Source organism: Trichechus manatus, unplaced genomic scaffold (genome assembly GCF_000243295.1).
Source record: "Trichechus manatus latirostris isolate Lorelei unplaced genomic scaffold, TriManLat1.0 scaffold00054, whole genome shotgun sequence".
In the NCBI taxonomy this organism is placed as follows: Eukaryota; Metazoa; Chordata; class Mammalia; order Sirenia; family Trichechidae; genus Trichechus; species Trichechus manatus.
In genome coordinates, this window is record NW_004443990.1 from 558,051 (window position 1) to 585,206 (window position 27,156).

The 27,156-nt window shown below is 37.9% G+C and overlaps 1 protein-coding gene across 5 annotated transcripts in view; it reads left to right on the plus strand.

The window, feature by feature from the left end:
* Nucleotides 1–27,156, plus strand: part of ACACA (acetyl-CoA carboxylase alpha) — a 302,953-nt gene that overhangs the window by 117,001 nt on the left and 158,796 nt on the right. For all 5 annotated transcript variants that reach the window (XM_023732669.1, XM_023732666.1, XM_023732667.1 and 2 more), the window contains 10 exons: nucleotides 499–637; nucleotides 5,681–5,790; nucleotides 7,125–7,206; nucleotides 8,176–8,274; nucleotides 9,650–9,756; nucleotides 12,525–12,635; nucleotides 19,091–19,300; nucleotides 22,989–23,159; nucleotides 24,566–24,727; nucleotides 25,086–25,249. In XM_023732669.1, coding sequence (XP_023588437.1) covers nucleotides 499–637; nucleotides 5,681–5,790; nucleotides 7,125–7,206; nucleotides 8,176–8,274; nucleotides 9,650–9,756; nucleotides 12,525–12,635; nucleotides 19,091–19,300; nucleotides 22,989–23,159; nucleotides 24,566–24,727; nucleotides 25,086–25,249 — 1,355 coding nt within the window. The remainder of the gene's footprint in view (nucleotides 1–498; nucleotides 638–5,680; nucleotides 5,791–7,124; nucleotides 7,207–8,175; nucleotides 8,275–9,649; nucleotides 9,757–12,524; nucleotides 12,636–19,090; nucleotides 19,301–22,988; nucleotides 23,160–24,565; nucleotides 24,728–25,085; nucleotides 25,250–27,156) is intronic.

The following is a 27,156-nucleotide window of genomic DNA, read 5'->3' on the forward strand; positions in this document are numbered from 1 at the left end:
AAGGTTACGAGTAATTCAGTGTTACTTTTATCTAAACCATATCAGAGCTGATAGGATGACTTGGTCGAAATAGTGTGCAGTGATTAACTGTTTAAAGGATGGGACCCTGTATTCCCACTCCTGAAAGTATTATTCAGTGGTGTTTTCTGTTAGTCTTCCAGTGAAAATAGATTATGTATCTCCTTGCATGTGTTATCCTCAGGGACTTGATTGTAAGACGAGTAAGGAGATGAATGCTTTGTTTCAGGGTGCTTTGATTCTTCTGTTTTTCGAACACTGTTATTAGTGGGCACATATTAAAGTATTTGGTTAGCTAGCATTTTAAAATACCATCTGCTTGATCATGTGGGAGCTGATTCCTAACTGCCTAGACCAGTAATAAGAATTTCTGGTTGAAAATCTGGCTTTTTCAGAGAAAGATAGATCACATCTCTTTTCTTCCATCACTGCGTTTCTTTTCTACTCTTTTCTCCAATCCCTATCCTTGCGCTGTCCCAGGTTCTTATTGCCAACAATGGAATTGCAGCAGTGAAATGCATGCGGTCTATTCGTCGGTGGTCTTATGAGATGTTTCGAAATGAGCGTGCAATCCGGTTTGTTGTCATGGTCACACCTGAAGACCTTAAAGCCAATGCAGGTGAGTTATTAGTGTTAAGAAAGCATTATCTTCAACCATAAAACATTGAATAGTACAGCCTTTAAATAGGAGAATGTTAGCTTTGGGAATTCCCAAATTCTAGGATATCCAATGAAATCCTTTAAAAAGGATTTCTCTTTCAAAAATTGTCAATAATAGGCATATAAAGGTGATCACACTGTGTTTAACCTCAACACAGACTCCCATGTTCTACATATAAGTAGGTAGTAGTTTAACCAACATGTTGATTTGAGCTTTCAGGTTTATGCCTTTTTTAGTGTTAAGTATTTGCCATACCACATACTTCAGTGTGTAAGTGGAAAGGTTTGGAAAAAACAAACAAACAATTTCCCTTATGAACTCTAGAAGTTTAGAGAAACTTAGAGTTAAGTTTTTTTTTCCCCCTTCTCCTGAGAGATGAACCTCCTGGAACCTGAATGGTCTCATTGTATAAACTCTTCTACATATTCTGTTTACTCAGTGCTCCATCTGAGAGTTGTAGATAAGACTGTTAGTATAGTAAAAGGTGTGGCTAGACTTTCTTCCCCATAATATATTTTATCTCTGAGGTGAAGTACCCATCTCTAACTTTGGCTTAAAGAGCTACCCTTTTAAGAAGGAAACAGAGAATTTCAATAAAGAAGAGTGCAATGTATTAGTAGTCCAAGAAAATAGGAATAGAAACCTGCCCAGCAAATTTGTTAGCAAATCATTGATAACCCCTTGTAAGAATAATTGCAGTGAAACAATGTGAGTATGTAGACTCTAGTTAATGTTACGGAAAGAATGAATGGGAGGTATTCAGTATGGACTAGTTTTTTTTAAAAGAATTTTGGATGAGAAAGGAAGAAGAAAAGGCAGTAACTAAACAGGAATTCAGGGTCAAGGGAAGATTTTTTTTTTTAGGATTAAAGAGACTTGGGAATGTTTATAGTGTGAGAGGAAGGAGCCAAAGAGTGAAAAGGAGTTGAAGTACAATGAGAGACCTTTCATCTCCTGAGGAGCTGGAAGGAAATGGAATCAAGAGCATAAGTGGGCAAAAACATGCATAGCTTCTGACCAAGAAATTCTATTTGCTGTAATTTTTCCTGAAGAAAATAAATCAGTAATGGGAGCAAATGTATCCACAAAAAGACTTTTCATTGCAGTATTATTTAAAATAGAAACTGGGAGTAGCTTCAGTGTCCAACATTGGTGAATTATGTTAGTAAAATGTATAACACCATGCAGTCATTAAAAAAAAAATATTTTGTGGAATAACATTTATTAATCTGAGAATGTGTTTTGATACATTGCTGTATTAGTTAGCTATTACCGTGTAACAATATTACTACCAATTTAGTGACTTAAAACAACACATTATCTTAAAGTTTCTGTGGATTAGTGCAGGGCTTAGCTGAGTCCTTGCTTCAGAGTCTCACAAGGTTGCAGACAGGTGTCAGCTGGGGCTGTATCTCGTCTGGGTTTCCACTCGGGAAGAAATCTGTTCCAAGCTCACATGGTTGTTGCAGCATTCAGTGTTTTGTGAGCTGTCAGACTGAGAATTAGAGGCTACTCTCAGCTTCTTGTCACATGGGCCCTCCCAAAATGACTGCTTATTACTTCAGAACCAGTAAGATGGGTTATATTCTTATGTAACATTACCATGGAAGTGACATTTCATCACCTTTGTTGTATTTCATTGGCTAGAAGCAAGTCACAGTTCCTGCCCACACCTATGGAGAAAGGATTACTTGAGGGGTGAATACCTGGAGGCTGGGGTCTTGGAGGCCACCTTAGTGTCTGTCCACCACAATTACTAAGAAAAAAATTGGCTATAAAAGGAGATTTATAGCATCATATAATAATAGAAAAAAGCATGCTGTGTATAGTCATGGAAAAAGACTGTGAGGACATATACCAAAATGACAATAATAGTTTTCTCTGGGGGATGAAATTTTGGAATGTTTTTATTTCTATTTGTATGTTTCTACATTTTTTCTGAGTTTTTTTTTTTTTTAAACATAGAGTTTATATAATTTTATAATTTAAAAACAATATTTAAAAAATATAACTTTAGAAAGGTTTACCATACCAGTAGTGTTGAATTAACAAATTAGTATTATGGATGATTTTTTCTTTTTCTAACCCTTCTATAATATTACTTACTGTACTTTTTAACAGCTTTATTGAGTATAATTTACATACCATGAAATTCACCATTTTAAGTGTACAGATCTGGGAGTTTTAGTAAATTTATACTGTCATGCGGTTATCACCACAATTCAGTTTAGAATATTAATTAATTTCATAATTTCAAAAATTGTGATAAAAGGAGCCTTAGATAGGAGAGAAATCTCGTCCTCTGAGACTGGAGGGGAAGGAGCAAAATTTATGATGAGGATGGTGTAATCAAACAGTTGCATATTTTCATTTCATGATAGTTACTGGAGGAGTTGGATGATTAGTAAAATCCATACTAAAGAGTTGACATTCTCTTCTGAGGAGAGTTTTCTCAGTTGTGAGTATGCTTTAGAATAGTGTCTCTGTTGATAAAGGAATTGTGGAAACGAGGTGATGATGGAAAAATACAGGTTATATAATTAGGGTGAGCTTTCTTTTTCTACTTCCTAGGGCTTCTCTTTAGGTACAGTAATGATAATAGTAGATTGATTGTTACAGAACTTTAAACTATTGTTGGTTGGTGGCAGCAATACTCCGTGTGTGTGTGTGTGTGTGTGTGTAGGTCAGCAATTAGCCTTTTCCTCTATCTAGGGCCACTAAACTACAGAAAAGCTGTTTAACAAGCCACAAAGGAAAAAGTTGGATAGATTTCACTACATAAGAAATAAAAATATCTATTTGGCAGATAAAAAAAGAAAACAGTTAAAGACAAATGATAATTTGGAAAACTTATTGGCAGCAAAGAGCTACTATATATAAGAAGAAGGTTTCCTTCAATAGAAAATGAGGAATGAACACAAGTAGGTAGTTCATAAAAGAAGAAACAAAAAAGATTGATAAACATATGAAGAGAGATTCAGCATGAATGGTAATCAGATAAATACAAACCAAAACAATGATAGATCTGTTTGTTTGTTTTCTTAACTGATAAAAATGGCAAAAATTTAAAAAGATTCGTAGTACTTGGTATAGGTGAGGACATAGTGAAATTGGCCACCCTTATTGCTGGTGAGACTATGAAGTAGTTTAATCTTTTAAAATGTGCATACCTTGTGACCCAATAGTTTTGCCTCTTGTAACATATCCTGAGGATATAATTGGACGGTAGTACAAGGATGTTCATCATCATATTATTTTAATATTCTTCAAATTAGGAATAATGTATATTTCTATCAAGGGGTTGTTAAATTAATTATGGAGTATCAAAAACAGTAGCCATCCATTAAAATATCATGTTATTAAATATACTTTTCCTAATGTGGGAAGATACCCACAATGTATTGTTAAATTTAGCATTGTGGTGGTGGTTGTTGGGTGCTGTGGAATGTATTTCACCTCATAGCAACCCCATGTGACAGAGTAGAACTGCCCCATAGGGTTTCCTAGTCTGTAATCACCATACCTTTCTCCCTGGAGCAGTTGGGCAGGTTTTTTATTTTTTCCCATACAAAAATGTATACATACATTGTTATGTGACCCTAATTGCTCTCCCCATACTGTGACAGCACACTCCTCCTTTCCAGCCCTGGTTCCCCATGTCCATCCAACCAGCTGCTAACCCTTTCTGCCTTTCCATCTCACCTCAGAACAGAAGCTGCCCGTTTAGTCTCTTGTATCTATTTGAGCTAAGAAGGGCACACTCCTCTCGAGTATCACTTTATGTCCCACAGTCCGGTCCAATCCCTGTCTGAAGAGTTGGCCTCGGAAATTGTTTTAGTTCTGGGCTGATAGAGAATCCAGGGGCCTTGCTTTCAGGTTCCTCCAGTCTCAGTCAGACCATTAAGTCTGGTCTTCTTACTAGAATTTAAGTTCTGCACCGCATCTGGGCAGGTTGAGTATACTAAAGTGAACTGGTTATCTCTGAATGGTGGGACAGTGGGTGATTTTAACTTTATAAAAATAATATTATATCCTAAAGTCTAAAATTTTTATAATTAGCACTTCCCTCTTATAATGAAAGAACAATAAACCCATTTTCGTTTTGAACAAACTGTAGGGCTTTACGTCTTGCTTTTAGTGAAATTTTTTTAAGAAGGACTTAAAATCTTTTAAAATTTAACAACAAGGCATAAGAAATTTCATAAATATGGTGGATATGGACCTTAACTGCTTGAAGCCATAATTTCCTGTAAACTGGGGGCTGATAATACCTATCATACATAGGATTGTTTCAAGAATTAAATGAGATAATATATATATAAAGAGCTTAGTACAGTGCCTTTACATTGTAGCTGTTCTGCTTTAATTGTTGCCATAATAGGAAAAGAGAAATACCAGATGACAAATTTGAAAGTGGATACTGAGAAGAAGAAAAAAAAATTTAAGGAGGGAAAGAAGTTGTCTTTCTAAAGTCTCTTTCAAATACCCCTTACCTCTAACATTCCAGATAAACCCTTTTCAAATGCTTATTAGACCTGTAACTAACCTTTCCTCTATAGCCAGTCTGCAGTATCTCCACAGTCTACCTTCTTCCCCAATTCTGTCCCAGCTCCACACCAGGAAAGGGGAGAAATGCAAATTAAAGATAAAGATGTCACTAGAACTTTTCCTCAGAATAGAATAATTGTACTCAGGCCACTAACTGACAGACACATCAGCCTTCATATAGGGAGTCATAAAGACCCTTTAGAAGAATTTCACAGTGAAATGTTTGAGAATTGCTATTTTAGTGTAAAAGCTTTCTAAATGTGAGATTGGCTCATATTAGTGCCTGTGACTTAACAAAGTCAGAGGTTCCAGGTAAATGGTCCTGGAAATTACCCAATTAATGTTGTTTGCCCTGTGGTAACCTATGATGGTCCTTGTCCTTTACATTGTTTTGCTATGCCAGTATATTTCTGAAAATAAATCATGTGTTTATTAATTTGCTTGCATTTTCAGAATACATTAAGATGGCAGATCACTATGTGCCAGTGCCTGGAGGACCAAACAACAACAACTATGCAAATGTGGAATTAATTCTTGATATTGCTAAAAGGATCCCAGTACAAGTAAGAGATCTCCATGTCCTTTAAAGCCATATTCAGCCATTTTATAGTTAGGCAAGGGAGATCCGGAGAGAAACTGGAATTTTATTTAAGGAGGGCATTGGTGGTTCAGTGGTAGAATTTGTGCCTTCTATGCCGGAGAGCAGGGTTTGATTTCTGGTTAACGCACCTCATGCTCAGCTACCACCTGTTTGTCAGTGGAGGCTTATGTGTTGCTGTGATGCTGAACCAGTTTCAGTGGAGCTTCCAGACTAAAATGGACCAGGAGGAAAAGCCTGGTGATCTACTTCCGAAAATCAACCAATTGAAGAACTCTTTGGATCACAACAGTCTGACCCACAGCGAATCATGGCGATGGAGCAGGACTGGGCAGTGGTTTTGTTCCATTGTGCATGGGCTTGCCATGAGCCAACTCAACACTAGCTAACAACAACTTTTATTTAAAACATCTTTGTTGAAAACTCTTAAATGCCTTTATATAGGATAACTAAAAGACAGAGAAGAGGAAGAACTGAATGCGTCACAATAAAGTAAACAATACAAACAGAGGGTTGGAAGGGTCTTTCAGAGATTGTTTTACTCTATCCATCTCACCTTCAAATCATCCCAAGTAAATAAACGTTATTTTCAATGGAATATTCTTAGCCCAGAATATGGTGGTGTTTCAGAGAAGTAGTTGTTTCTTTCCTATCACACTGGGTTACAAAAAAAAACAAAAAACAAAACCAAACCCATTGCTGTCAAGTCAATTCTCACTTGTAACGACCCTACAGGACAGAGTCGAACTGCCCCATAGGGTTTCCAAGGAGCAGCTAGCTGGTGGATTCAAACTGCTGACCTTTTGGTTAGCAGCCATAGCTCTTAACCGCTGTACCACCAGGACTCCTCATTGGATTAAGATTAAATACACTACAGCCCAAAGAGGAAAAACTCTACACTTGAATGACAGTGTAACCACTAGGTGTAAAGGTGTAGTTGGGTGGCCAAAGTAATTGAATCTGTGAAAAATAACCAATATTTCTGGGAAAGACTCTGTATAGTCCTAATTGACAGGCTATGAATTGAGTTTCCCAAAGAGCAACAAGATAAATGGACTCTTAATATCAATTTCAACTTGGTTTTGACCTCTTCAGAGGTTTTGCCACAATGGACTACTCATTGTTGTTCCCTAAGATAGTTTGCCAATAATACAAGCATAGAAGCTGAGTTAAGCATTAGGCTGCTGTGACGCTATCGTACTTCATGAAGTAGGACCAGTTTTGGTAGAGAGTAATGTAGTTCACGGCGGTTTCTTAGCATGAATTTTAAGAATGAATCTTATTGTGCTCCATTTATAGGCAGTGTGGGCTGGCTGGGGTCATGCTTCTGAGAATCCCAAGCTCCCGGAACTTCTCTTGAAAAATAGTATTGCCTTCATGGGTAAGCCTTTCTGACATACTATTCCTGTCTTTCTGATTGTTTCTGTCAGTTTTGCCCATTTACTGATTTTCTTCTGTTTAACATGTACTGGGCTTTTTAAAATTATTATTATTAAATCACCAGCTCTCCAGCTAACTCTCTTCATTTCTTCAACCTACTTATCCCACTTCATTTGATTGTGTTTTCTGTCCTTGGATTCTTTTCTGTGAGGTATGGGGGAAGCTCTGATGTCCAAAACACTGACTTTTTAAAACTTTCTACTAACTTTATGAAAACATAATGTGGAGAAAGGATCTATTTGTAAATAACAAAGGTAATTGAATATTTAGAATACTCTGCCAGTGTGCCCTTGAATATGAATCAGTGCCTTTGCATTTAAGCGTGTAGGGTTATATTCCTGTGGAAGAGAGCTACTTGTGACTTTTCTGTTCTCGTTATGGTAGAGAGAAAACTCGAGGTTATATGACTTAAAGTGTTTCTATCTCTGTCTCACAGATCTTCCACAGTGATGATTATGCTTTGTAAACCTTATTAAAGATAAATTTCCTCTTTAGTTCCCCAAAGACCAAGGAGGGCATAATACTTCACATTTGAACCCCAGAACTTTACAGTCTATATTTTAGGATATTGGTTAAAAACAAAACAAAACAACAAAAAAAAACTTTGGTAATTTTTGCAGTCTGGTACAATTGGATCAGGAAGGATAATAAAATCAGAGTAGATTTGTCAGGAATTTAATCAACATATATGTAGATTTATTAAGCTCTCACTCTGTGTAAAAAGCTTATACATTAGCTACTATAAAGGGTACAAAGAAATAGTTGTTCTCATAATCAAGTTTATGATTTCCATGGTATATGATGGAAGATAAGACAAATACAAAAATAATTATAATACAAGGATAAATATATGTGACAGAAATGAGGCCAAAATGTTACAGTCAGGATTCTTTTCTTGTTTTGCTTTTAGGTCCTCCAAGCCAGGCTATGTGGGCTTTGGGGGATAAGATTGCATCTTCCATTGTGGCTCAAACTGCAGGTATCCCAACTCTTCCCTGGAGTGGCAGTGGTAAGATACTGTTTTTTGTTTGTGTCTTAAAGTACAGCAGAGCACAGTAGGATATTTGGAACTGTAGCTTGGGGCTTAAGTTTGTTTATAATGTATGGGGTTACTCTGCCAAGAAATAGAATCCAAGGTGCTTAATGGTTCCCGGTATCTCCCAGCTTAATGCGCTTTTGTTTTTATCATGTTCTAGGAATATAAATTTAGTACCAAATACAAAGATGCTAAACTGTGATCTGTAGTGATGTTTGGAGTTGGTTTGGGGAAACTCTGGGAAAAAATCACATGATTCAGTCTGTTCTGAATAGACTGGAATCTTCCTTGCGGGTATATTTCCTAGGCAGAATTAGGCCTTTGGACCTGCCTGGGAGAGACCTGATTTACTAAGATAAAACCTAAAATCTACATACCCGAATATTTGCCTGCCAATGTTTTCTTGTCAAACCACAATCTGTTGATGATTTGCTTTGCCTGTTTAATGTCATTCAACCTCTCAGTTGGGCCCTTGACGTGGAAAATGAGATCAGTAGTCAACCTTTCTTCCAGGGATACAGAGATAACATTTTCAAAAAATGATTTTTTTCTTGACAAATCCCTTAAAAATTACCATGTGAATTATTATAGCTGATAACAATATATAACAATATGAACTCCCCTCCCCAACTTTTTTTTTCCCACCAACACTCAAGCGCAAGGAGTAGACATGCACTAAAACCTCTTTCAAATGGGAATGACCATTGTCTTGAGGCTGAACAGATTTGAACTCTTGTTACTCAGGTTCTCCAGGGGGATTGCAGTATCCTCTCCAGACCTGCTGGGTCAAATAGTTTAAAATAAAAGGTTGAATTTGTTCTTGTTTGAATGGAGAGGCTGTAGCGTTCCCCTTGTGACTTGAGTACAGGGACATTCAGGGAGCTTGGAATCATGACTCTCCTGAGACCAATAAAACTGCCATTTCCATTTCCAAGGGCTCATAAAGATTGAATTATTTCCCAGACCTCTGGCCCTGGAGCAGGCCTGAACACACAAATTGAAGGTATTTTGCCTGCTGAGTTGCTATGAGAAGTCTGCCATACCTTTTTTTTGTTTTGTTTTGGTCTTGTGTATCCTTGCATTTTTATAAGTTGCTCCCTGTTAGCGCCTGGCTTTTTCTGGAGTGAAAACTTAAGTAGCCAGGTTCTGCTATGACTAAATACTGTCAACTCCAAGGACTGATCAGGTTTTTTTTTTGTCTTTGTTCTTTTTTTTTAAATGACATCCTTTTTCTACCATCTACCCTCAATTTTGGATAAATACAAGAACATTTTAAAGAAGGTATAGCTGAAAATTGACAAGAGCAGAACCTGTCATTTCTGCACTTAATCACTATTATTCATTGCAGGCCTTCGTGTGGACTGGCAGGAAAATGATTTTTCGAAACGTATCTTAAATGTTCCCCAGGAACTGTATGAAAAAGGTTATGTGAAGGATGTAGATGATGGGCTGAAGGTAAGTTACTAACTCCAGCGAGTGATGCTTTTCAGCTGACAACTATAGTGACAAATATAGGGATTTGGAGCCAGGTTCATGATAACACCCATGATAGTTTTAGGGTTGTAAGACCAGGAGATGTAGTTTTAAAATTTGCTCTGAAGCAAGCTGATCATCTGGACAGAACAATATTTCTCAGGTGATTAAATCTGAGTTTTAAGGGGCTACTGATTACTGATTCTCCCTCTCTGTACTACCTGTTAGGGTGTGAGGGAGTCCAATAAACAAAACACTTTTTCCCCTGCTTGAGTTCAGAACCAAGGAATCAGGCAGAGATAAAAATGTCAGCTTTATTACAAATAGAGATGTTGGTGAAATGGCTTAAGTGTACAGCAACACTCAGATTCATAAACTGAACATTAACAGACTCACTCACTGGTTACTGGCAGTGCTGAATAAGCACAGACTTCTTCTGCAGAAGCAGAGCTTTTATACCGTTCAGTTTATTGTATGACTGAGAGCTGACAAAAAACCTATGTTTTGCAGTAGGCTGATTCCAAAGGAGAAGAGGCTGATCTGTGTGTATCCATTCAGTTCCTCCTTCCAAATTCACCAACCACATAATTCACTCTTTTTCCTCTGGCAAGGAGTAAGTGAGGGAGTAGAGAGAGGCCAAAAATGTTACTCTAATTATTGTCCATCCATGTGGAATCCTGAACTGAGGCGAAAGGAGAGCCTTTCCTCTGTCCTTTATCGTTATCTGAAGTTTGTTCCTCTTTAACTGTTCAACTAATTGGAAGTGTCTAGTTAGATTATGATAGAGATTATTTTAGAAAAACAAACTGCCTATGTTTAACTTGTATGTTCTTGTGAAGTATTCTTATCAAAGAGATTACAGGAATTCTTAATATTTATAGTTGAGTTGCACATGGTATATACTATTTGGTATAATTTGCAAAAGAGTAGAAACCCCTTTGTAGAGAAGTAGTTATTTTACTTATCAGTGAAAATTATATTTTTTTCCTGACTATAATTTTAAAGCAAAATTTTCTGGTAGAAAATTTGGAAAGCCAGAAAAGAGATGATGAAACCACCCACAAACCTATCACCCAGAAATAATGCCCATTAACATTCTCATATATTTTCTTCTAGTCTTTTTTCAACTTATAGATTCATATAATAATAATCATCATCTTTATTAATAAAGTCATGTAATTATAATTATTGTGATAAAAATAAAATTGAGGTCTTGCTATATATATTGTTTGATAATCCTAGATGTTTTTCTCACTTAATATTTTATATGAACATTTCCTCCAGGTCATTAAAATTCTTCTAAAATATTTTTGATGACTGACCGACCAGTGGCTAGAGCGTTTATGTATTTTTAAAAGGCTGACCTTCTTACTTACTAACTGCCTATGACCTACTACTGAAATCGTTTCCACATTGGTGACTCTTTGTTTCTTTGATCACCTGTCACCCAGTGATGGAGTTCATCCTGCTCATTCTGTTTATATGAGCTTAGAAAAAAATAGAGTTAAGGGAAATTTAGAAGAGAAAGAACTATGAGTGAAGTGTTCGTCTATAAATCTATTGAGACAAAATTTGAAATAATTTTTTTTTTATATTATTATAGTGTAGCAGCACCTCAAAAGACTAGATGGAATGGTTTGATAAAGGAATGACTTCGTTATTTAAAATGTCTGGTTAACTTTTTTCCAGTTTACTTTGTTTACCTTAATAATATAATTTGGACATCTTTCATATCATTACTTATGAAAGCTATTTTATTCTTTTTAATAGTTGCATAATATCTGGGTCTATCCTGATTTGAACAGCTTCCTACTTGATGCATATATAATTTTTTAGAAACTTTTAGGGTCATCACCTGATCATTATATAATAATGTAAATGTGAAAAGGCATGATAGAGCATGTGCTGAAAATTAGTTTTCTGACTAGCTTTATTAATATTTTGATATCTTGTCATTTTTATCTTTGATAAAAAGTTGAGTGGAAAAATTTTTCTGGGTATTTGAGAGTTCTGATTTATTGAGTCATATATGTGTTAGGAAGCTATGCTGAGACCATCTGCTTATCTTAAGTGAACTAGTTACGTCTTTTCTTTTAATAAAAAATATGAGTAATAATATATGTACCTGCATACTATAGGAAAGACATTCCAACAATACAGAACTGCGTACCGTAAAAAGTGAAAGTTTCCGTCTACTGATCTTCCTTTTATGGCTAACTACTGGTGTATATTCATGTAGCCTTTTTTTTCATATGTGATGTACGAATGCATACATAATCATATGTAAATATATATAGTTTTATTTTGTTTTTGACCTGTGTGGAATTATATTTGATTTCCCCATATGAAATTGCCAATATTCAACCGTTTTTAACCTACAAAAATGACAATTTCTTTTAGTTTGACCTAATACTACAAATATTGTTCTATTATTTTTTTTAACTACTAGTATATATATAATACTATATATATATTAAAAAGAAAAAAAAACCAAACTCATTGCCGTTGGTCGATTCCGACTCATAGCGGCCCTATAGGACAGAGTAAAACTTGCCGCATAGGGTTTCCAAGGAGCGCCTGGTGGATTCGAACTGTCCACCTTTTGGTTAGCAGCTGTAGCTCTTAACCACTGCGCCACCAGGGTTTCCTCATTCAGTAGACCTACTAAATGACTGCATTCTTAAAGAGGGAAATTGCTAATTTTCTCCTTCTCTTCTAATACTACTCACTCTTCCATTTTTCTCTTGAAGGCAGCAGAAAAAGTTGGATATCCGGTAATGATCAAGGCCTCAGAAGGAGGAGGAGGGAAGGGAATCAGAAAAGTCAACACTGCAGATGACTTCCCTAACCTCTTCAGACAGGTAGGGTATAAGTTGTTTTTGTTCATTTGAATTAACACGTATGTCAGAGATATATGACTAAACTCACTATAATTTGAATGTTCAGAGAATATAGAATTTTTCATTTTGCCTATAACTAATCAGATCTTTCTTACTAGCTTCCACCTGCTTATTAGCAAGGAAAATAAGTTAATCAGATGTCCAGGTCAGTTTAAAGTTTTGTTCAATTAGGTAATTCAAACAATAGAGTTATTCTTTCATATAAAAATGCTCACTTACTCATAACTCTTTCCTATATGATGTGTGTGGCTCGTAGGATCTCATAATGGCAAGGGAGAGTTGCCTTCGTCCATATTTATGCCTCTGTTCTGCTGCCATTATAGATAAAGTATGGCATATGGTTAACTCCAAATCTGGTAGCGTTTGGCTTGGCCAGGCTCAGGCTCTCTGACTGACTTTACCTCACTTTAGCTCCGGTTGGCTGTAGAGCCCTGAGTTTCTGCCATGTGTCTCATTTACCCTGCTGGCATAGGAGTCTGCATCTTTGCTTGTGCTACTAGGCCACCACACCCTAGCATAGAAGCCCTATGGCAAACCCACATCATATGAGGATTGAGGGTGGCTCAGAAAAGCTAAACCAAGGGTCTCTCTCTCTCTGCCTGACCCTGTGCTTTGCAGCAAAGTTGATGTGGCCATACTATAGATTGGTTATGGTGGCAAACAAGGAGATGATCTCTTTTCAGAATCTTAAAACAGAGAGTGAGAAGTGAAGCAGGAGCATTCTTTGCCCTGCCCTTAATGTTACTCTTACCTACCTGACTCACTTCTTTTTCTCCTATCAACACCCAGAAAAAGGAAAATTTGGACGTAGTTCTGGCCTTTGCATTCTCCCAGTTTCCTACTTTTTCATCTTTTACTTATATTTCCTTTTTTTTTTTTTAAAAAAACCTTTCAGCAGCAAAATTCTTGCTTCCTTGTCATGGGCTAAAGGGAAAACTCTGTGAACTGGATCTTCCATGATATGTTGTTGTTAGGTGCCGTCAAGTTGGTTCCAACTCATAGCGACCCTGCATACAGCAGAACGTAACACTGCCTGGTCTGCGTAACCCTCACAATTGTTGCTGTGTTTGAGCCCATTGTGGCAGCCACTGTGTCAGTCCATCCCATTGAGAGCTTCCTTCTTTCTCTGTCTCGCTGACCCTTTACTTTACCAAGCATGCCATCCTTCTGCACGGACTGGTCCCTCCTGATAACATGTCCAAAATAAGTGAGATGAAGTCTCACCATCCTCGCTTCCATGGAGTATTCTGTCTGTACTTCCAGGACAGATTTGTTCATTCTTCTGGCAGTCCATGGTATATTCAATATTCTTCACCAACACCACAATTCAAAGGTATCAGTTCTTCTTCGGTCTTCTTATTCATTGTCCAGCTTTCACATGCATGTGAGAAGATTGAAAATACCATGGCTTGGGTCAGGTGCACCTTAGTCCTCAGAGTGACATCTTTGCTTTTTAACACTTTAAAGAGGTCTTTTACAGCAGATTTGCCCAATGCAATACATCATTTTTTGACTGCTGTTTCCATGAGCAGCAGTTGATTGTAGCTCCAAGTAAAATGAGATCCTTGGCAACTGCAGTCTTTTCTCTGCATATCGTGATGTTACTTAGTGGCCCAGTTGTGAGGATTTTTATTTTCTTTATGTTGAGGTGTAATCCATACTGAAGGCTGTAGTCTTTGATCTTCAACACTAGGTGCTTCAAGTTCTCTTCTCGATTTAGTAGATAAAGTAATAAAGATATTGTCTTGCTGCATTCTTTTTTGAAGATCAGAAGCTGAATATTAGTTCAGTCTTTTTGTTTACATTTGTCTCTGTAAATCCTAATTTCATATGAGGTAGATCGATGTCTCATGTGGTCTAGAGAAAAGGTCTTCTTCTCTCAGAAGCAAAAGAAAAAGTATGCTAGTTTTTTTTGGGGGGAGGGGGAGAATCCTTTAGATATTTGAAAACTACTTATCATTATGGAATCAAATAGTTGAAGAGTCTACAACACTAAGAGGAAGTTTTATGTGAAAGTCCTTAAAGTTCCAGTAATGAATGGTCAACTAGATAACTGAAACCACTCCTCCCATTGAGAACAACTAGAAAAGCTGGACCAAATTTAAGAAAAAAAAAACTTTTTTTGTTTTAAGGCAGTAGAGACTGTTTAAGGCAATGGAGAATTATGGGACTAAGGTATAGAAGGAGGAGGAAACCCAGAGAGGTGAGCCTGGATTTTGAGGCCACTTTTTTCTCTAGAGATATCTTCCAATTCTGGAAGAGGCAACTGAAAAGCTTATCAGAGCTTACAACAGATTCACAAGATTAGGGGAGCAGAAATTAGACTTCAGTACTTGCTAAAGAAAGGGAAGCCTGGGAAACCAATCACACTTTAGGTTGGGATCCTAAAGTGCTGTACCTCAAGATGAACTGGAAATAGACCTACCCTCACAGACACTAAAGTTCAGCCTCAAAATACTCAAGGTATTCTAGGATTTCTAGTGCCCATAGCCTAGCCACCTGCAGGAATCAAATGCAAATCCTCTCCACAGAAGGGTAACATCCAGAACCTCAAATTATTTCTATTAATTTTCCACATACAGCATCAAGCATCCAATTAAAAATAAATAGGCATATAAAATTACATGGAAAACCAAGAAAAACAAAATACAGTAGAAACAGACCAACAGAGGATCTAGATAAAGAAACTATTAGACAAGAACTTTAAAGTTGCTATGCTTAATATATTCAAGGAAATAAAAGACAAGATTAAGAATTTTGGTAGAGAACTAGAAACCGTAAAGAAGAACCAAATTGAAATTCTAGTACTGAAAAATGCAATAACTACAATTAAGTTAATAGAGAGGTTTAATAGCACATTAGATGCAATGGAAAAGAGAATTAGTGACTGGAAGAGGGGTCAGAAGAAAATCCAGATTGAAGCATGAAGAGATGAAAGGATGAAAAATTTAGAGAAAAGCATATGGGAGATTATTTGTAAAGATGACCATAATAACTCTTCCCATCTCTATATGCACACCCCTTTACGTATGACTTTGCTGCTCCTGCCAACAAGTGGTAAAATCACTTTTCCCTCTCTTGAATTTCCACTAACCTTAGGACTTATCTTGACCAATAAAATATGGCAGAAGTGGCATAAAAGTTTTGAAGCTTAGACTTCAAGTGGTCTTGTAGCTTCTGCTCTTACCCTCTTAAAACAAGCCCTGAGACTGCTATATGAAGAGCCCAGTCTAGCCTACTGAAGAAAGACCACATGAAACAGATGATTTGTCTCAGCTGAGGCCTCCTAGACTGCTAGGTGACAGCCAGCATCAACTATGGGACATGTAAGGCCATATTAGACCTTCCAACCCCAGTGAAACTGCCAGATGGCTGCAGCTTCATTAGTGACTCCAGGCAAGATCAGCAGAAGAACTGTCCACCTGAGTCCAGCTCAGATTGCTGATTCACAAAATTATGAGCAGATAAAATGGTTGATGTCCTAAGCCACTAGGACTTTGATGATCTGTTAGATATCAATAGATAACAGTCACAGAAATGGATATCTAGAAGTGGGATACTGCCATAACAAAAAAGCTAAGCATGTGGTATTGGTTTTGAGACTGGCTGATAGGTAGATGCTAAAAAAGTGGTGAGGAAGGTGTTAATAGAGGCTTGAGGAATGTGAACAGTTTGTCAGTAGAGTCTGGAAAGGTAATGAGGAAATTGTTATTGGAGTCTGGAAAAAAGATTACACCTGTTCTGTAATGATGGAACAATTGGTGAAAAATGTTGCCTGAGATTACTTGGAAGATAGAAAATGTGTTTAATGAACATGTGGATCTGATAAAGGAGATCTCTAGATAAAGTGTTGAAGGTATCTGTTGAGTGCTCTTAGTTGTGTATGCTGAAGAACTACAAAAGAGAGATGAGTTAAAGAAGGAAATGTTTAGTTTACATGCAGAATTCAGAGGAAGTGTAAAGGATCCAGGACTTGCTGGTCTTGAAAATACAACTATCTTTTATTCCCAGTCTCTCCAGCTAGCAAAAGATTCTGAAAGTAAGAAATGGCCTCAGAGTAAAGGCCAAATCAAGAGCACCTGCAAGATCCTTGAAGACCTCAGAAACATTTAAGGCAGTACCTGTTAGACCCTCTCAGCTAGATAAAAGGGCTTCTAATAATTTTAAGGATGTTATCTTACAGCAAACTGATATGCCCAAAGTGTAGAGAGATCTTTCTGGAAAGAATTATGGATGTGGCTTTTGGGGCAAGGACTGAACCCCAGTACAATTCATAGGAAACCCACGAAGTTTTTAAGAGACTTATATTGATGAATGCACCATGATCTTGGACTAAAAGAGATAGAGACAATGACAGTCGTCAAAATGAAAAAAAGCTTTCTGAACCTTCAACTTTCTATGGGCAAGAAGCAGGCTGAGAAAGCTCAGCTGAAAACATGGTCATTTCTAATAAAAAGACACATTTCTCAGAGAGTGGAGCCAGAAGCCCAGAAGGCAGAGCTAAGAGTAGCGGGGAGCCATGGATTAGGGTACCACCCTCAGGGAGCAGAGCCAGGTCCTAATTTAAAAAAAAAAAAAAAAATTCCCTGCCCCTGGAATAAGGTAACCTGAAAACATGTACTATCTGGATTTCAGAATTGCTATGGACCAGTGACTTCAATGTACCTCCCATTCCTCTCCTGTTTGAACTGGAATTATATATTACAGTTATCCTCACCCCATCTCACCGCTATGTATTGGGAGTGTTGGGGGCAGATAACTTGTCTTTTTAGTTCCCAGGTCATTGGACCAAGAGAAACTTCACCTGTGGAGCTGCACCCAAGGAGCTGCATTTGCTTCTGGACATGACTCATGAGAAAATGGACGTCAAGCCTGATGCCATGCTTGGATAAGACTTTGGGGGTCTTGGGAGGGGGTGAGTCTGTTTGCATGTGGGAGGTATGTGAATTATTGTGGCCAGAGGGTGGATCATAGTAGATTGTTTTACAGATGGCCACAATAACTCCTCCATCCCTGTATATACACCCCTTTGCAATGTGACTTTGCTGTCCCTCCTGGGAAGAGGTGGAATCTCTTCTCCACCCCTTGAATATTAGCTGGCCTTGTGGCTTGCTTAGACCATTAGACTGTGGCCAGGGTGATATTGCATAAGTTCCAAGGCATAGACCTGTAGAGGCCTTGCAGCTTCTGTCCTCACCCTCTTGGAACACCACTGAAGAAGCCTAGTCTAGCCTACTGGAGGATGAAAGACCACATGCAACAGAGATGAGCTGTGCCTGCTGAGGCTTCCTAGACCTACCAACCAACAGTCAGCCCAAAGCACCAGACATGTGAGACCATCTGAGGCCATTCATCCCCATTAGAGCCACCAGATGATTGTATACGTATCAGTGACCCCAGGCAAGACCAGAAGAAGTATCCAGATGAGTGTAACATCATGGGAAAATAAAATAGTTGATGTCCTAAGCAAGCCACTGAGTTTTGAGGTGACTTGTTACACAGCAAAACAGAGGATAAAAGACATATGGATACAGTGAAATGATCTAAATCAAGTACTTGGAGTCTCAGAAGAGAAGAATGGTGGAGAAGCAATATTTGAAGAAATAATGGACCAGAAACAATATTTGAAGAGTTAATGACTAAGAATTTTCCTGAACTGACAAAAAACACCAAACACAGATTCGAAAGCAATAGGAACCCCAAGCAGGACAAATACAAAGAGAACCAGACCTAAATTTATCAAAATAAAACCACCCCTCACCCCAACGCCCCTCCCCCCCCAAAAAAGAGAGAGAAAATCTTAAATGCAGTTGGAGAAAAAGATTGCTTTCAAAAGAGTAATAATATTGACAGCTGACATCTCAGTAGAAGCAGTGGAAAGCCAGAAGACATAGAGATATCTTTCAAGCCTTGAAAGAAAATCATTGCTAGTGTAGAATTCCGTACTCAGTAACGATATTCTTCAAAACTGAAGATGAAAGTTCTTTGAAAAGTATAAAAAACTACACCAGTACAGTATATGATGCAATGTGAAACAGGAAGAATCATCTAGTCTGCTGAGAGTTGGACATTTGCCTATACAGAGTCGATGGCAGTATTTTGCCGTTGTGGGATTTGTGTGTGTATATGTGTGTGTATTTTCAAATATTTTGTTGTTTACCCTTGTAACACACTGGATGTTCATACTTCTTTTAGTCCTTAATTAATATTTGTTTCATAACTAAGAATGCAGTATCTTAAATATAAAAGGGCATGGGCTATGTTTTATTCTTTTTTTTTTTTTTTTTTTTAATTTCTACTGATTAACATGGTTCCTGGCACTTCTAGGCATCTGCCTATTAAAATCGAAGCAGCTTATCAGAATAGCAAAAAGGGTTAGCAATTAAGAATTTGTTTTATTTCCTTTTCTAATATAGGTTCAAGCTGAAGTCCCTGGATCACCTATATTTGTGATGAGACTAGCCAAACAATCTCGTCACCTGGAGGTGCAGATCCTAGCAGATCAGTATGGCAATGCTATCTCTTTGTTTGGTCGTGACTGCTCCGTACAGCGCAGGCACCAGAAGATTATCGAAGAGGCACCTGCTGCTATTGCTCCTCCAGCAGTATTTGAACATATGGAACAGGTGAGTATTTGAGAAGCTTTAATTTCTGTTTTCTCATACTGAACTGCTATAGTTTAGTTCATGTGCCAATCTGAGAATAGTAGAATTTGAAGCAAGGATTCTGGGTAATTGATATGATTTTTTTTTCCTGGAAGAAAAAAAATTCTGCTATTTTTCCTGTAGGAGAGTCACCAATGAAGATGGTTAGCTCTTTAAAAAAAAAAAAAAAAAGTATACTATTTTGAGTAGGGATAAAGAGGAGAAATGTTTTAGACTTTTTAATCTTATTGCTTAATTTTCTAGCAAGTTTCTGATAAGTAGTTCTGTTTTCTAGATTGATTATCATTGAGTCTTCATATGAATTTATTCAAATACATTATCTTTTTGAAATGTTCTCTGAGTATCTTTAAAGCTCACATGTTGTATAATTTTGTATAGAATATAATCTCTTAGAGACCTTAAAGGATGCCTTGGAAACAGTTATAGCTTAGGGGTCCGAACGTGGTCTTTCCTGGAATTGTGATTCAGTCTTCATCTTATTGGACACATGTTTTCCACATCTTCTTTCTTCTGAATTCTGAATGAGCTAACTATACAGTAATCTGTGTTGGAAGTTTAATTCCTACTCCCACATGCTCACGTTTGTGTATTAGGATGCAATATTAAACTGCTGTAATGAAGAGACTTCCAAACTACAGTGGCTTAAACAAGGCATAAGTTTCTCTGGGCTGGTGCTGTGGCACTGCTCCATGCCAGAGACTCACTCTGCCAGAGTTAGAGCAAACTAGGTCAGAGTCAGCAAACTACGACTCTTAGGCCAAATCTGACCTGGTTTTGTAAACAATGTTTATTGGAATACAGCCAGATGATTTATTTATATATCATAATAAATTTATTTATACTGTCTATGGTTACTTTAGGACTGTAATGGCAGTGTTGAATAGTTGCAACAGAGACTGTATGGCCTGCAAAGCTGAAAATAATTACTATTTGGTTCTTTACAGAAAAAGTTTGCCGACCCTTGCCCTAGGATGGTGTCATCATCATCTTCTTTATTATACAAGATTATGTTCACATTGCAGCCTGTGGAAAGAGTGAAACAGGGGACATGGAGGGCAAGCAAATAAAGACATGATCTAGAAGTCACATATGTCACTTCTCACATCCCATTGGACAAAATTCAGTTACACAATCACACCTAGCTGCAAGGGATGTTAGGAATTATAGTCACTAGCTGAGTGGCCATGTGCTCAGCTAAAATTCAGGAGATTCTGTTACTGAAAAGGATAAAAGTAGAGAAAAATTACCTGAGGGCATTTAGCAATCTGTGCTACAGTCTGTTCCTCTGGTTCCCTAGTATCCTTTCACACCCTTTTCCCACACTGCTTCCCTCAAGGAAAGCTGCACACATTCTCAGTCAGTTACTACATTCACCTAAAAATCCAAGATGACTGGCTGCTGTACATTCTTCTCCATTAGATATGCATGTGACTTTTCATGGGCCAGTGACCTAAAATACAGGTTATCTACCCCTTATCATCCCTTCTCCCCTCATATATTCAAGATACAGTGGTGGATTAGGAACAGGATAACACCCAGCTGGGAGAGGGAAAAATGAAAAATTACATAGCAGTCATTGATTTATAAAACCAAAACCAAACTCATTGCTGTTGAGTTGATTCCAACTGATAGTAAGCCTGTAGGACAGTGTAGAACTGCCCCATAGGGTTTCCAAGGCTCTATAATCTTTATGGAAGCAACTGCAACATCTTTCTTCTGCAGAGGAGCTGGTGGGTTTGAATTGCCAACCTTTTGTTAGCAACCAGTTGCTTAACCACTGCACCACCAGGGCTCCTCATTGGTCTGTAGCAGTTAGCAAATCCTTCTCCGCAGGAATTGTGATGATTCCCTACCATGTAGTGGAGTAATACCTCAATTAGTCTTTGTGTCTGCCCCTAGTTCTGTTCTTTGGGAGTAAATCCCATGCCCATTGTCCTTCAAGGCACCTGGCTTTGCTCTTTGTGAAGCTGTTCCCTGCTCAGTTTTCTCTGTGAATTAGGCTTTGGAAACTACCGACTTTGGCAGAGCTGACTTCCGGTGCAGGATTGGGGGCACAAAGATTATTCCAATAATCAATCCCAGCTTTTGAAGGCTAGGTTTGTGGTTTCTTTAGTCATACAATTCATTCAGAAATTTAGTAAGCCTCTGGGCTGTTTGCTTCCAGTCAGCTTCAGGTTAGAGTAACCAAACCTAAAGATTTTTTTCTGGGTAATATAAAGTTTTCCTCTTTTATTTACTGGCTTCTGTGGTTACCCCATCTCACTCCTCAGTTTAATGCTGCCTACCTTGAAACCAGCTGAAACTGAAGTGGCACTCTTAATCTGACCTTTGACACTGCATTGTTTCTAGTCTTCTGTTTTTAGGGTATAAAAGCAGTTGGCATCTTCAACAAGCTGACTTTTTCTAACCATTTTTCTTAAAGCTTACCAAATGTTTTATGCCACAACAAGGAGGCCACCAGCTTTCCAATCTGCAGTATCTGTTTCCTCGCCATCCACCACCCTTTTTCTAAGCCAATACCACATATTTTAATTTTTTTAACAGCAGCATCCTACCTACAGTTAATAATTTTTGTATTGGTTAGGGTTGGTTCAGTGGTAGAATTCTCGTCTCCCATGAAGAAGATCCAGATTTGATTCCCAGCCAGTGCACCTCAAGCACAGGCACTATCTGTCTATCAGTAGAGATTTGCTTGTTGCTGTGATGTTGAACAGGTTTCAGTGGAGCTTCCAGACTAACATGGACTAGAAAGAAAGGCCTGATGGTCTACTTCCAAAAACCAGCCAGTGAAAACCCTGTGCATCATAACGGTCTGATGCAGCCAGTCATGGGAACCAGGCACTGCTTTGTTCCTTTGTGTGTGAGGTCACCATGAGTCAGGGGTCTACTTGACATTGGCTAACAACAACAGGATACAGGTTTAGCTGATGTAACAAAGAGATCCAAACGATACAGCGACTCAAGTAAGGTAGACGTTTATCTTTCTCTTCCATAGTAGTTTGAGGTAAGCTCTCCAGAGCAGTGGGACAGTTCTGTTTATGAGGCTATCCTGAGATTCAGGTTCTGTCTTGTTTTGCCATTCTTAGCATGTTCTCATTTCCATAATTGAACCCGGCTTGCACTATCATGGCCATGTTCCAATTCATAGGGAGGGGAAAAGCCAAGAATGGAGGGCAAGAAATTTCCTTTGCAAAACATGATTCAGGAGTTGTGCATATGTCACTCATGACTGTTGACATTCTGTTGGTCAAAACCTAGTCACTAGCTACAAGAGATGTTGGAAAATCTAGTCTCTAGCTGGGCAGCCATGTTCCTAGGAAGAAGGGGAGGATATGGGGAATACCAGAAACTAGGGGAGAATGACAAGTCTGCCACAGTGCGTGTTTGCATCATTCCTGATTGGTGAGGTTGCTTGTGATCTAAAACTGAAAAATCCTCGGTTTTCCCACAGCTTTTCGTTGAGTTTGTCATCTCTTGTCGAGGGATCTTACATAATAATCAGACAAGGTGAAATTAGCTCTAATATGGCTAAAAATCTTTGCTGGTTCTTATAAACATTTGATAGTTGAGTCAGAGAGGCTGTAGATAAGCAGTGGTCCAACAGTGGACAAGGTGAGATACTTATGTTTGCTTATCTTTCATCTTTAAGTGTGCAGTGAAACTGGCCAAAATGGTTGGTTATGTGAGTGCTGGGACTGTGGAGTACCTCTACAGCCAGGATGGCAGCTTCTACTTTTTGGAACTGAACCCTCGGCTACAGGTGGAGCACCCTTGTACAGAGATGGTGGCTGATGTCAACCTTCCTGCAGCACAACTCCAGGTGAGTCACCCTGATTTGAGCTCAAGGAGGAGCCTAGAAAAGTTTGGAATTTTAAAGATACCTGGAAAACTGGTTTAACCAGTGTCTGATAAGAGAAACCAAAAAACAAACTCACTGCAGTCAAGTTCATAGTGACCCTGTAGGACAGAGTAGAACTGCCCCATAGGGTTCCTAAGGCTGTACATTTTTACAGAAGCAGACTGCTTTCTACCTCGGAGTGGCTGGTGGGTTCAAACTGCTGACCGTTCTGTTCACAGCTGAGCACTTTAACAACTGCACCACCAGGACTCTGTAAGAGAAAAGCACCTTCTATTTGAGTCTTGCCTAATGTTCATTTCTCTTGTGCTGTGTTGTGTGGGTTGTACAGATGTGGGTTGGTTTCCCTGATGTGGTACAAACATAGGAAAATTATTATTTTTTTAAGCCAGATACATCTGATATAAACTCATATTTTAGAAAGAAACTTCACAAATAATATGCTTTATTCAATTGTTTAATTATAGAAAACCTTACAACTTTGGAATTGCTCCCTAATCCTCTTTACTAGTGTTCTGTATTAGAGAAATTCCATATCAAAGTTGGGGTCAAAAGTGTTTCCTGTAAGACTCTAGTATCCCACATTTATTCACCCCCCGCCACATTTGTTTTTATAATGTATAAAGTGCTAGTTGTCATTTATTGCCTCCTGTCAGCCCAGGGATGGAGCCCTGATGGCACAGTGGTTAAGAGCTTGGCTGCTAACCAAAAGGTTGGCAGTTCGAATCTACCAGCCGCTCCTTGGAAACCCTATGTGGCAGTTCTCCTCTGTCCTATAGGGTCTCTGAGTTGGAATCAACTCGACGACAGTGGGTTTGGTTTTGGTTTTCTCAGTGCAGTAAACAAGTGTTACCAGAAGCAGTAATAGCTAATGATAAGGTTTGGTATTATTTATATCTAATGTAGTCTTTGCCCACACTGGGAACCCCCTCTGTGTTCCCATTAAGGACTAAAGATTTATTTACTTCTTGCACTGGTTTGTGGGAATGAAAGAGATAATTATGATAGAGTTAGAACTTTTTAGCTAACTGGACTTACTGGATAACCACTGACATTGACATTTCGCTTGGATATCTTCATGTTGATTCCTTGATGGGGAATTGACACTAAGGGGAGCTTGTGTCTGTTGTATTAGGAATTGGGGGACTTTTTTAGGAGTGAGGAATGTCTAACAACTTATCAGTACTGACATCCTATTTCAGGTTAACTTAGAATTATTTGTTCAGTGATTGTAGAACACAGACTATAAAAACACAATGTTTTAGGTGGTGGCTAATGAAATGAAAAACTGTAGGTAATCTGATAGCCTTCACATTTTAAGGAAAGTAACTGTGGAAAATGAGTGACGTGTGTGTTTTATTAACTTTCAGATTGCCATGGGGATCCCTCTATATAGAATCAAGGATATCCGTATGATGTATGGGGTATCTCCCTGGGGCGATGCTCCCATTGATTTTGAAAATTCTGCTCATGTTCCTTGCCCAAGGGGCCATGTTATTGCTGCTCGGATCACTAGTGAAAATCCAGATGAGGTAACTCATCAGTTAAAAAGTTGACACCTTTTTTCCCCTGGGGAACTATCTGAGGGCATACATCTGAAACATCTTGGGACTTCCTCTGGGGAGGGAAATTATTTATAGAGTATTTGATCGGAGCAGATAAATTATTAAATTAAGTGATCATTGCTCCACTGATCGTTTAATCCCACTTTATCACTATAAGATCCTCACTGGGTTTGTAGCACTGGACCGTGGCACTTGAGCTTTTATGATTTTTGTGCATCATTTCTCCTTCTGTATATGATTAGCAGAGACCCTAAACAATGAATATACAAATGTCCTCTTTCTTGGAAATATGATACAGTCTCTCATATTCACCATTCTCTAACAGGGTTTTAAGCCCAGCTCAGGAACAGTTCAGGAATTGAATTTCCGCAGCAATAAGAACGTTTGGGGTTATTTCAGTGTTGCTGCTGCAGGAGGACTTCATGAATTTGCTGATTCTCAATTCGGTCACTGCTTTTCCTGGGGAGAAAACAGAGAGGAAGCAATTTCGTGAGTATAAAAGTGTTTGTTTCCATTTTACAAAATAAATTCATGTTAATCTTCAGTGAAGGGACGAGCATGGGAATGAGAACCGTTTATCTGCGGCAGAAGTACCGATATGGTCAGCCTTATTGATAAAAATATTTAAAATCATACTTGCATTTATATTATGTTAAATTATGCCGATTTGACAGATATTTTTCTGTTTGTTGTTCTGAGCCTTTTGAAGTATTCTTCTGTTTGTTTCAAGTGCTTTTGATAAACTTACATAATTGATTGCTTTAAGGGTGCCATATTTTTCCTTAGAAACAGTAATGTAATTGGGGATGGGGAGTGGGGAAAGGAAGATTTTTGTTCAAGGGTTTGGCATAAATAAATCATAGGTAAGATCTGTCATTTGTCATAAAAATAATGATATAACTATGAATATCCTATAGTTATTTAAAATAATAAGATAATGCTGCTTGTCTTATGACAAGGGCATAGGGAACTGTCCACAGTGCTTAGATGAGAGACCCTGGTGTGTTATAAAGTATATACACAGCTTATACAAATATAGCTGGTATATCGTGTTATTAATTAGTATTCTTTTAATAAACATATTAAATTAACAGCAATTTTGCTTGCCTAAAAAGGTAGGGCCTTAGAAGATAATTTGGACAGCTCAGATATTTTAGAATTTCTATTTTCTAGTTTTTTTTGGTACTAAACATTTAATACCGTTCTCTTGACCTTTGAAATGTATACAAAGAGTAGATAATAAGTATTGACAATGTTAGTTATTAATAATGTTTCAGAAGTAGGGAAGTCTCAATATTTCTCTATTTTGTCCTGTACAATTCTTTCTGTGTATTCAAAACTATCAGTGGAGTTTTTCAAAATTAAAACAGTGCTGCCAGAAAAATCATCTAGTCTAAAGTTGCTTTTTTTTTTAACTGCCATATCCTGCTTTGTCAAAGTGTGTACAACGTTTACAGTGGAGCTTGCAAGCTGGTGGCTTTCAGGCCAGTCTCAGCCTACAGATGTGTTTTGATTGGCTCATAAAGTGTTAATTTAAAAAAAAAAATTACTAACATTTAAAAATTGGGAGATTGAAATAAAAATCTAGAGATTGAAATAAAAATCTAGATTTCTCCCTTTTTTTAAAAAATGGGATGATAACGATAATATTGGTTTTATATTCCACTTGGCAAAAGTCAGCTGAAACTTTGTGTGACTGTTTGTTTATATGAGACATGAACTCTCTAGTTCACCACAGCCCCCATCCCATCTGCCTCACTCATTTATGTTCCAGGGTGGTCTCTGTTAGCATTTATATATATCGTCCTGATTCAGCAGAGCAGTGTGTACTTTCCACGAGACATGTTCTGTGTCACAGGCCAGAAACCTTGCTCCTTACTTCCTGACCTGCTGTGTACAGTTTTCTTAATGAGGTTAACTTTTAGCACATGAAAAATATGGTCTCTACAATAAGCTTGCTTCTTAATACCAAACGTTCATTCTTCAGGTCAGAACTTCCTTTTTTTTTAAATTAACATTATTAGGTCTGTATTCTTCAGCTTGATGTTCAGACTTTTGTTCTCCACAATAGCCCTAAGCCATGTTCCAGCATTATTCCTCACAAATTATAATCTAAATACCCTGAGGGCAGGACCATGTCTGTCTTGCTGCTGCAGTATCTCCTGACCATAATAAGCATTCAGTAAATGTTTGTTGAATGGATTGCCCAGTAGTCCCTCTCCTCATACCCTCTGCTATACCTTCTGCTTCAGTCATACCCTTCATCCCTTGAACACAACCCTTTTCTCCCCTCTTTACCTTTGTTCTTGCTGTTTTTTCTTTTCACTTCATTCATTCATTCCATTCAACAAATATTTACATAGTATCCACTATATGCTGTTCTTGCTGTTTTTTCT